Source organism: Cervus canadensis, chromosome 3, assembly GCF_019320065.1.
Source record: "Cervus canadensis isolate Bull #8, Minnesota chromosome 3, ASM1932006v1, whole genome shotgun sequence".
Taxonomy (NCBI): domain Eukaryota; kingdom Metazoa; phylum Chordata; class Mammalia; order Artiodactyla; family Cervidae; genus Cervus; species Cervus canadensis.
In genome coordinates this window covers 30,814,237-30,827,538 of record NC_057388.1, presented here as the reverse complement: position 1 = coordinate 30,827,538, position 13,302 = coordinate 30,814,237, and the positions used below count along the sequence as shown (strand labels likewise).

Sequence of the window (13,302 nt, the reverse complement as noted above, 5' to 3'; positions counted from 1 at the left end):
AGCTTCACCCGTGGTGCAGTTAAGGAAGAAACTGTCACTTTACCCACCGATCAAAGCCTGCTGGCTTAACAGTTTCTAGTGTTATTAATTACAGAGATTCATGCAGTAGCAGAACTTAAGCTTTATAGTCTGATAGAACTGTTCCTTTTACCCTTGTTTTAATTTTTTCATACTCTTTTCATTTCTTTCAACCTTTGTCCAGATATTCTTCCCTCCCCTCTGAATTCAGTGCCCCTAAACTTTCTTACAGCAACCACACACACTTTTTTTCAGGAGCAATTACAATTTTCTGGGGATTTGCAAAGCATTAAAACAGACTGAAAAGATTAAAAAAAAAAGACTGGGCTTGCATGATACACTGATAAATACTTTCTTTTTAAATAATTATCCTTCTACATGTATTTAGATAATAGCATGAGTAAGATGGAAAATAACAAACAAAGCTCAAAAGTTATCACTGTTATAGTGATACAGCATATGATATTTAAACAGATAGTATTTTGTCCATAAGGCACATGATATATTGCATAGGTTAAAGGTTTAACATTTTCTAAATGATGATGAAAATTAACTGTGGGGAGAGAGTTTCATGCTCAAATTCTAAATGGCCCATTAGGACAATCGCAGCAGAAAGGAGGCTGTCATACCCCTTTAACTTGAGCGGCGTCATTGGCAAGTCTGGTCGTCAATGCTCCCGTGGTGTTTTTAGGGTCATCGAACCAGCTCACATCCTGTGGCAGAGAAACTGATTTCATTATCTTAAAGCCTGACGCAGGAGACCTTCAGCTCAAGAGCACTGACACGGTGCCCTTATTCTCCTACATTAAGCACTTAGGATTTGACACTGAATAGATAAGAAAGGGACTTAATAAAGTCATAAAGAGATCATGTCACAAAAAAAGTTTTTTGAGTGCCTGCTCTGTTTCAAACATAATTGCTATGTGTTGGACCTATTCAACACTGAACAAAAATGACAGAATTGCTGCTTTCCTGAAGCCCAGATTCCAGCGACAGAAGCCACAAATTAACATACACCATGCCAAGGGGTAATACATGCTAGGAAGAACACCAGAATGGGGTGAGAAGGAAAAAAATGTGGGGGGAGGCACCATGTTATAGATCGGGGAGGTGAGAGAGAAGGCCTTGCTCAGGGGACATTTGAGCAGAGACCTGAGTACAGACAGGGATGAGCGTATCTGGACAAGGAAGGAACAGCATGTGCAAGAGCCCCGAGGCAGAGGCATTTTTGATCTGCTCACATACAAGCAAGAAAGCGTAAAGGTTGTCATCAGCCTTAAAAGCACCTCTATGTAAACGTATGAGGTGAAGCTCTAGGAGACGAGGTCTGGGGAGGTCGTGGGGGCACAGAGTTTGTGACTTTATTGGCAAATGCAAAGATTCCAGATTTGGGGAGTGGCTAGGACTCCACGCTTTCACTGCTGAGGGCCCAGATTCAATCCCTGGTCAGGGAGCTAAGATCCTACAAGCTGTATCACATGGACAAAAAAAAAAAAAAAAACCCAGATTTTACCCTGAGAGATATGGGCAGCTTTCAGCAGCTTTTAAGCAGAGGGATGTGATTTAACTTTTATCTTGGAAGAATGCTTCTGGTTCTTGGGCAATGAAGCTAGTGGACTAGGATAAGGATGGAGGCAGTGAGACGGGTTAGGCGGCTGTTGTAATGTCGGACAAAGGAGAGGGGACAAGGACAACTCCTGGGACTTTAACATGAGCAACTGGCAGAATGGAGGTGCTGTTTATTGATATTGGGGAGATCTAGGGAAGGAGTAAGCCCTTCGGCGAAGGGTGGGAGGGGTGTCCAAAGCTCAGTTTTGGAGACATTTGGTGTGAAATTCTTAACAGACATTCAAAGAGAGAAATAAAATAAACAGCTGACTATGGTTTATGGCCAAATAACTGAAATGGGTTTTAAAAAAAAATCAACCAAAGAAATCTAGATTAAAGTTTAATATTCTACATAAAACAGAATTTTCTTTATAAAACCACTTACACTTTTAAATACAAAAATAGTAAAAACATTGTGAGTTTGAAGTCTCAGTTTGTGTCTGTTACAAAAATAACTAAGGTCCTAAGAAGTTATCTCAACTGTGATTTGCAGTTAAAGCAGCATTTATCAAATATTCAAGAAAAAACTAATTATAACGCATTATAATTTATTATAGTGCATATCCACTTGCTTTTTTAAAACTGTTAAGTGCTTAAGTGTCTCCCCCATTGGAACATAACTGCCATATATACAGGAACCACTCTGACTTGAAGACCTTTACAACACCTAGTATTATGCCTTGTAAGCAGAAGGCGCTTAATGCACGATGGCCGGACTGAATAATTTGTGGAGAGGGTATGACACAAATCCTCAACTCAGCTTCCAAAGTATAAGGGGCCTAGGAGTTGGCCTACGGCCTGGCAGGGGAATGGGGCATTTAGCCCTGGGTCCAGGCCCTGAGTCTAAGTCAGATCTGTTATAAATACTTTCTGACTGAAAACCCTGACAAGAGGCCCTACACCAAACAGGGCTCTCTCACTCACTGGACTTGATCCTGGCTCTGTCAGTCCCACGCCAGCAATCCCCATGATCATGTCTTGGTTTTAAGTGGCAGGGGGTCACCATGCTTATGAGCCAGGGTTCAAATCCCGCCCCATGCCCCCAGATATATCTGAGGCATTCTTCTGAAGCATCACTGTATTAGTGATTTTTAAATGGAAAGTTACAAAGTCACAGGCAAAATGTGCGTGATTGTTAGATACCTTCCCCTTTGAACTGATCTGCTTTGAGTGACATGTCTTGAACCCCCCTCCCCCTTCCCCTAAGAAAACATTCACACCCATGTGTTGTCAAGGTCTGGAAGGTGCCCAGTGTGAGAGACCTAAGTCATTATCAGCTGTAACACTGCAGCTTGAATGAGTCTATCAGTCAAGCCCCAGCAAAGAAACCAAGCAGCAGGAAGTGGGCCACGGGGATGCCTTTTGATCTGTGGAAAGAAAGGGTTCAGAGGGCACTTCTTGGCAGGAATAAACATGAGCATCATGGGTCTCCCGGGGAGAGAAGGAAGGAAAGAGAGGAAAAGGATGTGGGGGCATGGAAGATCGCTTCCATCTCCTCTGCCTACAGCTGCTGAGATGGAGGGTGGAGGTGAACCTGCCTTGGAGACGCCATCTGTCTCGCGGGCACCCTGGTCCCCGCGCGCATCCCCAGCAGAGCACCCAGGGGCTCACTCTACGTCACCCGACAGCAACCCTGCCGCCTCCCCACAGGGCACAGTGCACCCTCCCGGGCACCGTCCCCGACAGACACACCTGTCTCAGCATGGACCTGAACACCATGTACCGCAGCCGCCTGGTGAGGATCTCTCCCGCCTTGCCGAACGTGAAGCCCTGTGAAGAGAGACACGCCACAGGGGATGGGACGGGTCAGAGACCTGGCCGCCGATGACGCCACAGGAAAGGGACTTGGGGGTCAGTGCCAAGGGAGGACACCGAAGTCAGAAAGCCCGATTTCAGGGCTTGGCGGCTCTGTTTCTCAAACAGCATACCATGTGCGTGGCCACACCACCAGCAGAGGTGGGAGGATCTGGTTTTGAAATCGACACTGCTGCTCCCCAACCAGCGGGCGGGCCCATCGCGGATCTACAGGAAAGTGGTTCCTCTGTCTCCCTTCCCACTCCCGCTCCTCTCTCTCAGGAACCAGGGTCTGTCACTCAGGAAGCTGGGGAGTTCTTCCCAAGGCAAGGGGAATTCTAACCCAGGGGTTTATATTATGAATCATCCCAAGCAGGAAATTTTTGAGAGTGAATGGGGGGTGGTGGGTGGGTGGTGGGCACTGGTCACAATTACACGAGACCTGAGGTGCAACCTGGAAAAACAGGAATCTGCAGCCGCTCCAGCCATAAAAGATGCAGAGAACAAAGATATCAAATTCTTTGTTTCCAAGTTAAAAGAAAAGCCAAAGTCTAGGAGAGAAATAGGTTGGAAAGGAAGGCGTACTGGAGAGAGAGTTTTCTACACTGGTCTCCCCCTTTCCCCAACGACATGACCTGGCAGGAGAGAAGAGAGGAAGGTGTGACTGCATGGCCACGCCGGGCCACATCTGGGGAGGAAGGGGGACAGACCCTCGTCCCGGGAGCCTGGGGATATATAGCGCCAGACTGAGGCCCTGCGTCGCTTTCTGTCTGGAGCTCCGGGAAGGGGAAGTTCACACAAGGAGCCTGCCACACAATGGGCCAGGGAGAGCAGAGTGGAAATGGCTGGATGGTGCATTAGAAGAAGGGAAGCCCTAGGAAGAGCCCAGAGTCTCCTGCAGCATCTGAGACACGACAGAAGGCAACCGTAGCTCCTCCACACTCGCAGGTGGCAGGCTGGACATCATCGAGAGAGAGAGGAGAAACACGGCAAAGAGCCCAAGTGAGGAGAAAGCGAGCTCTGCCTCGTGGTCCTGGCCAAGGGGCACAGCAGGCTGGCCCGTGTAACTGCAGCCAGCAGCCCCTCCGGTCACCTGTGTGAAGCGGGGGCGGGGGGCGCAGACCAGCACCCCCACCCAGGGCTTCAATGCTGCGTACCCTCTCTGCTAATACACACCAAGCCAGGGACAGGGGGAGACAGAGACCCTGGATTAACTGAGCTGAAGCCTGCAGTTACCAAAACTATTAACTTGACTAGGAAACGACCAGATGGAGGTTTCCACTTGTTAAACTGAATGAAACCTGAACTATCCTGCCCACTATGAGAATACTACTCTTGTCATTTGGCTGAGAACTAGCCATTGATAAGTATGTCAGGAACATTATCTCTACAAGTCCTCAGGACAAACCTATAATTACCACTTTACAGAAGAAATGGAGGTTGAGGGGGGCTGGGAAGTGGCCAGAGGCTACAGTTCTAAGGCGGCAGACTTGGAATCTGATGTGCATCTAAGAGAACCTTAACCAGAATGAGCACCCAGAGCCTGGGCTGTAATCCCCGGTGAGCCCCTTCCTTGCTTTTCTAAATGAGGGGCCAACTCCATCTAACACCATGTTCTGATCCCACTGCTGGACATGCCACCTCTGCACTTCTGAGGTCCTGAGCTCACAGCCTTTGTTCTCACCTGGGTTTGCCAGGCAAGCCAGGCTCCACTCTCCTGGGCATCACTGTGTGACCAAGGTACCGCTTTAACTGCCTTTGCGTCACCAACTCAGATTTCCAGCTCAAAGCCTATCCCGCTCCAAGCTCCTTAACCAACTGCAGCCTCAGCAACCTCTACATTCTCCCAACTTCTCTGGCATTAATACTTGGTATGACAATCCTGTATACAAGTTAGAGTGTCACATTTGTTCTAGTATGATCAGATTCCCCGAAGAGACTTGAAGGACTCAGTAACAAAAGAGTCCAGGGTTTGGGATCTCCTATCACGTCCAGAAAAGTGTCCTGTCTATGCAAAATATATAAACATGCTCACACCATGCAAAATAAAGAGATCTATTGCGAGTTCTATCTTAAAAAATTACATGTGACTAACCACTCATTCTGGAGAAGGAAATGGCAACCCACTCCAGTATTCTTGCCTGGAGAACCCCAGGGACAGAGGAGCCTGGTGGGCTGCTGTCCATAGGGTCACACAGAGTCAGACACGACTAACGTGACTTAGCATGCATGCATGCATTGAAGAAGGAAATGGGAACCCACTCCAGTGTTCTTGCCTGGAGAACCCCAGGGACAGAGGAGCCTGGTGGGCTGCCATCTGTGGGGTCGCACAGAGTCAGACACGACTGAAGCGACTTAGCAGCAGCAGCAGCAGCGGCAGCAGCAGCCACTCATTCATTTAATAAGTGATTATGTTTATAATCATCTCACACACAACTAGGAATTTACCTCTTTTCATCATCAAGAGTCAGCTACCATTATCACCATTTTAACAGAAGAGGGAACTGAGGCTTACACAGTTTAAGTTATTTACTTGCCCAAGGACACAAAATTAGGAACTGGTGCAACTCACACCTGACCCTACACCTAACACCAAAGCCCATACTGCCTTACCATGTGGAGCTTCTAGAGTGCTTAAACTCCTGGCAACTTCATTCCAGCCAAATGATCTGCAATCTGTAAAATCTGATACTTTACGTATGCTAACTACAGTTTTTGTTTGAAGACTGACATTCTTCCATCATTAGAAAGGTTCCTTCTTCTTCAGGAAAAGAAGGACAAACTCTTCAAATATTTTTAAAATCAGCATGACTGGCTTGTGGGGCTCTAAGGTTTCTTCTTGCTTTTAGAACACTGGGAGATACTCGAGTGTCAGAACTGGATGGCAGTACTTACATATCCAAACATATGTCCACAGCTCCCCTAGATCCCATTTTTAAGACCCCTGCTTTTACTTCTAATCATTGTGTTAGATCAGATACTCTCTGTTCTCTCTGACTTCATGAACATTTCCAGTCAGGGGAGAAGGTGGGGAGAAGGAAGGAAGCAAGGGTTTCTTCCCTTGGGGTGTAAGAGGAAGCCAGAGGAAGAAAACATCTTTGATTTAAGTCAAGGTAACTGACTGCTAAGAGCCCAGTGACTAGAAGAGTGACTCTACTAAAAAGCAAATCACACAGATGTTGAATAAATTCCCCCAGCTGGGTAATGATACATTTCTCCAAATGGAAAAAAAAAGTGAAAATGCAGACACTTACCTGAAGGAAAAATGTAATAAAAGAAATAATTCCAAGGATTAGAAACAACAGTGAAAACAAGTTACTATTCTGTCGTTTGGTTTCATCATCCTCATCTCTGGTGAAAATCTGGCAAAAAAAAATATTTAAAGGGTATTCAGTACCACTGAAGAAACCATTCAAAATCTGACCCATTTTACATCTAGTTATAGTATTTGGGGTCAAGAGGGCCTTAGCATGTGGAGGTCAGGCAGGCTTCCATAAGGCCAGACTTAAATGGGGCAGTATTGTGGGGGACACATCGGGGGGCGGGACAGTTGCCTGGTCAGTGCCATGGGCTGTCTTCCAGGGTCTCATTCCCAGGGCCCGAGGACAGAAACCAACTGACATGACAAAGGGAGTTTTGAAAAATCGGTTTTCCTATCACAAATAAAACTTCCACTCCTACATCTTCGAGCTACTAGATGAAGGTGCAATGCATGGTTTTGTGGCTTTTATATAAATTTACATACACAAACAGTTCATTCTTTAGTCAGGACTCACAGGTAAGTCCCGGAAATGAACATAAACACTTACTCCTATAATCCTTGAAAATATGACTGAGAATGCTGGTTGCAGACCTCCATTTATAATGGCGCAAAATACACCAATCACAAAATAAGGCCATTCAGTTATATTCAGCTTCAGAATCCTCCAAAAGGAAACTGGAGGTACACTTTCATCCTGGAGAACACAAAATATTACAACAAACTAGTTAGGAAAATAACTGATCTTAATGGATTGAACTGATGTACAGTTCTTCTGTATGCACAACAATTTTTAAACAAATATATCTTATTCCTACTTCCTTATCCATTGTTGGCTATGTAACTTTTTTTAAAGAGTGCTGACAGATTCTGTTACATTGTGCCTTCATTTTTAAAGAAATACATGATGAGTCCATAAATATTTAAGTCTCACCTGACATCTGGAATGTGACAAGCGTATTTGTAAGGATGAAAGAACAAAAATGTTTGTATTTGAAGACCCACTATTATCTCTTTACATTATAAGCTCTAATTCTAAAATTCTTATCCTATAAATTACCATTCATAAATTCCACCTTAGAGTTAACATGTTGAGATTTGGGCCTGTGGACCAAGCTAAGGGATAGGACAGGGAATTCTGGATAACCCTTTCTTGCTCCCACTCCGATCCCAGCCTTAGCCCACTGGTAAAGACATCAGTCTGCAGCCTCCTCTGTACCAAAGTTTCTTCTGTACTGAGCTTTCTGTCCTGGCTTTGGGATCCACGGATACTCCTGCGAGTTGATTTTCTTCTGATTAGACTGGATCTTGAATCTTGGAAGGACGTGTACAAGTCATCAATTTCACTTAGGGATTCACCAGGGGTATTTTCTAATTCAAGTTCATTTCCTTTTGTCTAGAATAAACAAGAAATATGCATAAGTTGGTTAGGTGGAGTTAACCAATGGAATCTAATCGTTCAATAGCAGATATCAAGGAAAATGGTAATTTAAGTCCTTATGGGAAAGGATGAAGTGGAACTGCCATTTTTTTGGTGTGATTATATTTGAAAATTAAAACCATTAAATAAGTATCCCCATAAACTATGCTGAAACAACATGGCATCCATTCCAAGTATCTCATCTAGTCACCTCCTTTGTGTGAGTGTTTTTGGCTCAAACAGATTTGCTTTGGACCAGTGACATCAACACAAATAATGGTGCAAGTCATACTGTGAGACACAATGTTTTCAGTAGACATGTCAAAAAAAGTGATAGGTAAAGTTAGTTTTAATTATATATTTTATCTAACCTCAAATGTATTTAAGATTAACCCACTTAATGGTGGGTTAAGAGTATAAAAACTTTTTGAGATAGTTTGCATTTTTCTTTGGACTAAGTCTTTGGACTCTGGTATGCATCTTCAACTTACAAACACTTCAGTTCAGATTAACCACCACTAACGTGCTCAACAGCCGTGTGTGGCGAGCAGCTGCTAGAGCGGATACTGCCGCGGCTGCTGGTTAGTCGCTCAGTCGGGTCCTACTCTTTGTGCAACCCCATGGACTGTAACCTGCCAGGCTCCTCTGTCTGTGGAATTCTCCCAGCAAGAATACTGGAGTGGGTTGCCATTTCCTTCTCCAGGGGATCTTCCTGACCTAGTGACTGAACCCACTTCTCTTGCCTGGCAGGCAGATTCTTTACCACTGAGCCACCTGCGAAGCCCTAGAGTGGATAGCTCACTTGTAAGCCTTTTTAACTTCACCTTTCTCTATCCTTCTTCATTTCTCTCCTTTCAAGAGGGGGAAAAAAATATCTAAATCCTGGTGTGATCCTCAATCCCCGTGCTTCCCACCCAAGAATTTTTTTCCCTCTTCTCAAGATAATTAATAGTAACATACATTTATAGCACCAAATACAGCAAAATCAGCTCATGCCTGAGATACTTGAGGAAACTGCTAGAGTCAGACTATACCTGCATTGTGACAAGTTTGAAGTAAATGCCTCTCTTCCCCATGAGCTCATCATGACTGCCTTTCTCCACAATGACTCCATCATCAAGACCAGCGATGACATCAGCATTACGAACCGTGGACAGACGATGCGCTATCACAATGGTGGTCCGGCCTTCCCTGGCCTAAAGGGAGAAAAATCTCATTTTTGAATACATGAACGATTATATGAAAAAAATTCAGTAATTCAATGTATATTTACTGACCACCAATGCCCTGGACATTGCAAAACTGTGTAAGCTATATGAGGCTGTCTCTGGCTTCAGTACATGTATTGTTAATGGTTTAATATGATGTTTTAATAAGTATAAACACAAATATGACAGTCTCATATTAATACTATGTAAGCCTCTAAGATTTTACTCAATCTCTACTAGCCTAAGTTTATGTAATAATCAAGGGCTTATACAGAGGTAAAACACTCGAAAGCCCAGGAATCAGTCAACTAGAGCAGATACAGGCCCGCTGCTATCCCATGCAAGCCAGCCAGGACCAAGTCCCCCTGAAGTCACTCTGTGCTCTCTCACAGACATCTGGATGACCAAGACAACAATAAATGTGAGGCAACAGAGGCCAGACTTCAGCATCACACTGATCTGAACTCAAATCTTAGTTCTGCTCTATATGAATTCCAGGGTCTTATACAAGTCTTTAAACCAGTGCGAGGTTCAACTTATTCACATATCAAATGGGGATATTAATACAATGCTACTTTCTGGAGTGGTTGTGATATACAATAATGCACAGGTAGCACTGTGATGTACACAGTAAGTGCTTAATAAATGATGCTTATTTCTAGGGAGAAGCATTATGAAAAAACTAAGAAGTAAATGTCTTAAACACCCAATCTCATTTTTATTTTCATATGAAACAAAGCCAGATAACCAGCACGTGTCTGAGATTTCTTTAACCTTTATAACTTTCCCAATGCTTATAATTTTTCCTATTCATATTTCTCTCCAGGAACTAGCAATAAAATTCTCAGAATAAGCTAGCAAAAAGAGGTATAAGGATCAGTATGAAAAAGAGAAGTGAGAAAAAGTCTAGGAAGAGAAAAAAATGCACATCAGAAAAATTAGGTGGAAATAACTAGAAAGCGAAGACAATGGATCAATTCTTTGGATGTTTTCAAAGGATGAGGTGTGGAATGCCCCCTCTAAAATGTGCATTAAAAGGAAAAGGTATTTTTAAATGCAACCTTTCTAAATTCATTTTATTAATAATTTAATACATAGTAACATGGTAGAATAGAAAGAAAACACAGATAAGCAAAGTGAAGAGGGAAAAGCAGACTCAATCGCATCTCCATCTATTTTGGTCCACAAAATTCTCAGGGACCTTTTTTCTTTTTCCTTTCTCAACAATCTGTTACGCACTCTGACAGGATGTTTAGAGAAACAGAGTTGTTTTGTTATTGGAAGAGGGAGAGAGTTGGGGCAGAAATGAGTTAATCTTTTAATTCTACTGGGAGCACAACTCAGAGCACTTATGAGTGAAAAGGTTTCCGCGTTCCGTGTCCTCACAGAGCGAGCCTCGCTGTCATCAGACACCAGAGGCCAAGCGCACAGTGACTCGCATGGCACACGCATCACGTCCATCAGGTGAGTGAGTCACACGGACTCAGGCACTGCAGGAAGGGCGACCTCTGTTGATGGTCAAGGACATTTCATTTCATTCCCAGCGTCATCAACTCTCTGGCATTCTCCTCAGGGTAAGAGGTCTCTCATTTCCCATTGTCTCTGACAGGCATCTGACCTCTTGAGAACTAGATGTAAACCTTCCTCGTGCTGACAACAGTAAGAACTCATAAAACCTAAGTATCAGGGTTATCTCTAAGGCTAAGTTTTTAACATCACAATGAAGACCAACTTTCATCTGAGTCTATGTTTCTCATTGTTTAACTTAAAAAAACGTGCAAGCATCTTTCAGTGAAAGTTTATTCATCTCTACCTAAAAATATACCAGAGAAATAGAAGTTACACAGATCCAGAGAGGCCTCATGGTTCTAATAGCTTAAAGAATTACTTTAGGAGAGATTTCTTTAAAAATAGTATTAAGAAGAATTAACAATGGAATGCTCTTATGCTCATAAACCAGCTAGGATTGAACTGAGGTTCACCCACCTTATCCAGGGCCGCCTGAACCACCGCTTCACTCTCCGTGTCCAGCGCTGAGGTGGCCTCGTCCAGCAGGAGGATCTTGGGGTTGCGAACCAGGGCCCGGGCGATAGCGATTCTCTGCTTCTGTCCACCGCTCAGCTGGGCTCCTCTCTCTCCAACCAGGGTGTCAAATTTCTACAGCACCGAAAACACAGGAGGATGAAACAACAGAATAAGCTATCTCAGCTCAGATTTGTAAGATGGGAAGTAATCCTATAAACAACCCAAACCTCACAGGCACATGGTCCAGTTGTGTGTGTGTGAAGTCGCTTCAGTTGTGTCGAACTCTGTGACTCTGTGGACTGAAGCCACCAGGCTCCTCTGCCCATGGAATTCACCAGGCAAGAATACTGGAGTGGGTTGCCGTGCCCTCCTCCAGGGATCTTCCCAACCCAGGGATTGAATCTATGTCTCTTATCTCTCTTGCATTAACAGGTGAGTTCTTTACCATTGGCACCACCTGGGAGGCCTCAAAAATTGGCAATAATCAACCCTAATCAAAAAAAAAAAAATGTCAGGGCTTCCCTCGTGGTCCAGTGGTTAAGAATCTACCTTGCAATGCAGGAGACACCTGTTTGAACCCTGGTCCAGAAAGATCCCACACGCCAAGGAGCCAATACCGTGAGCCACAACTACGGAGCCTGTGCTCCAGAGCCCAGAGCCCAGAGCCCCAGAGCCCTGGGTGCCTAGAGCCCGTGCTCTGCAACAAGAGAAGCCGCCACACTGAGATGCCTTCGCCCGCAACTAGAGCAGCCCCTGCTCCCCGCAGCTAGAGAAACCCACCTGGCAGCAATGACGACCCAGAGTAGTCAAAAAATAACTAAATATTCTTAAAAAGTATGTCTGCTACTAGTTGATGCTACTAGAGCTTTAAAATCTGGAGTCATCTTGATTTGCCACCTTGGGAAGTTCCTCCAGTTTATATTCCTTTCCTGACTTCTGATGCATCAGGCCAGCATGCCATGACTCTCCAAGCACAACAAAGATGGAGAAGGACTTACATTAGGCAGTTTCATGATAAAGTCATAGGCGTTGGCTTCCTTCACAGCTTTCTGAATCTCATCCATGGTGACATCTTCACGGCCATAGCGAATGTTCTCGGCTATTGTGGTGGCAAACAGCACAGGCTCCTGACTCACCACCCCGATAATCTCCCGCAGATACCTTACATTGATGGTCCTGATATCCTGTCCGTCGATACTGACCTAAAATAAAAAGGAGCTGTGATATGCACACAGCGCAGATTTGTGACGTGTGATCTGCTGAGCTAAGTCAGTGCTGCAGCAGCTGGCTGAACAAGAGTCATCTCACCATGCCCTCCGTGGGGTCATACAGCCTCTGCATCAGCTGGACGGTGGTGCTCTTCCCACAGCCGCTGTTCCCAACCAGGGCCACCGTCTGCCCGCTCCCTACCTTCAGGTTGAGGCCCTTCAAGACCTATGAGAATGAACGAGAAATAAACTTAAACCGCAGATTTCAGGACTACATACATTGCTGAATTGTCGAGTAATCATTTCATTGTACCTTAACTTCACTTCGAGATGGGTAATGGAAGTGAACATTTCTGAATTCCAGATTTCCTTTAATATTGTCGGGTTTGTGCCCAGTCTTTGAATAGCTGTCAATGCTTGGTTTCTAAACAGAATACAATGTCAGAAGGTTATGGCAACTACTAGGTTACAATAAATACTTTCAATTACATTTGTGGAGAGCTGAATAAAAGTGATAAAGAAATGGACTGTTTTAGACAGACAGATAAATGGCCAGCCCAGACTTACGTTATCAATGATCTTGAAGACTTCATAAGCTGCTCCTCTTGCGTTTGCAAATGCCTCAATGTTTGGAGATGCTTGTCCAATACTAAAAGCTCCAATTAATACAGAAAAGAAGACCTGAGGAATGTGAAGTAAAAGCATCGAGTTACTTAGTATTTAGTATGCTTTTTTCATAACTTTCACATCGCTAGTTAAATT

The 13,302-nt window shown here is 44.3% G+C and overlaps 1 protein-coding gene across 2 annotated transcripts in view; it reads right to left on the bottom strand.

Annotated features, from left to right (window-relative positions):
- ABCB1 (ATP binding cassette subfamily B member 1) overlaps positions 1-13,302 on the bottom strand; it is a 102,353-nt gene that overhangs the window by 37,998 nt on the left and 51,053 nt on the right. For both annotated transcript variants that reach the window (XM_043462853.1, XM_043462854.1), the window contains 11 exons: positions 13,108-13,221; positions 12,854-12,964; positions 12,641-12,766; positions 12,331-12,534; positions 11,294-11,464; positions 9,134-9,295; positions 7,899-8,075; positions 7,230-7,376; positions 6,675-6,782; positions 3,319-3,396; positions 648-731 (listed from right to left, as the gene is read on the bottom strand). In XM_043462853.1, the coding sequence (XP_043318788.1) occupies positions 648-731; positions 3,319-3,396; positions 6,675-6,782; positions 7,230-7,376; positions 7,899-8,075; positions 9,134-9,295; positions 11,294-11,464; positions 12,331-12,534; positions 12,641-12,766; positions 12,854-12,964; positions 13,108-13,221 (1,482 nt within the window). The remainder of the gene's footprint in view (positions 1-647; positions 732-3,318; positions 3,397-6,674; positions 6,783-7,229; positions 7,377-7,898; positions 8,076-9,133; positions 9,296-11,293; positions 11,465-12,330; positions 12,535-12,640; positions 12,767-12,853; positions 12,965-13,107; positions 13,222-13,302) is intronic.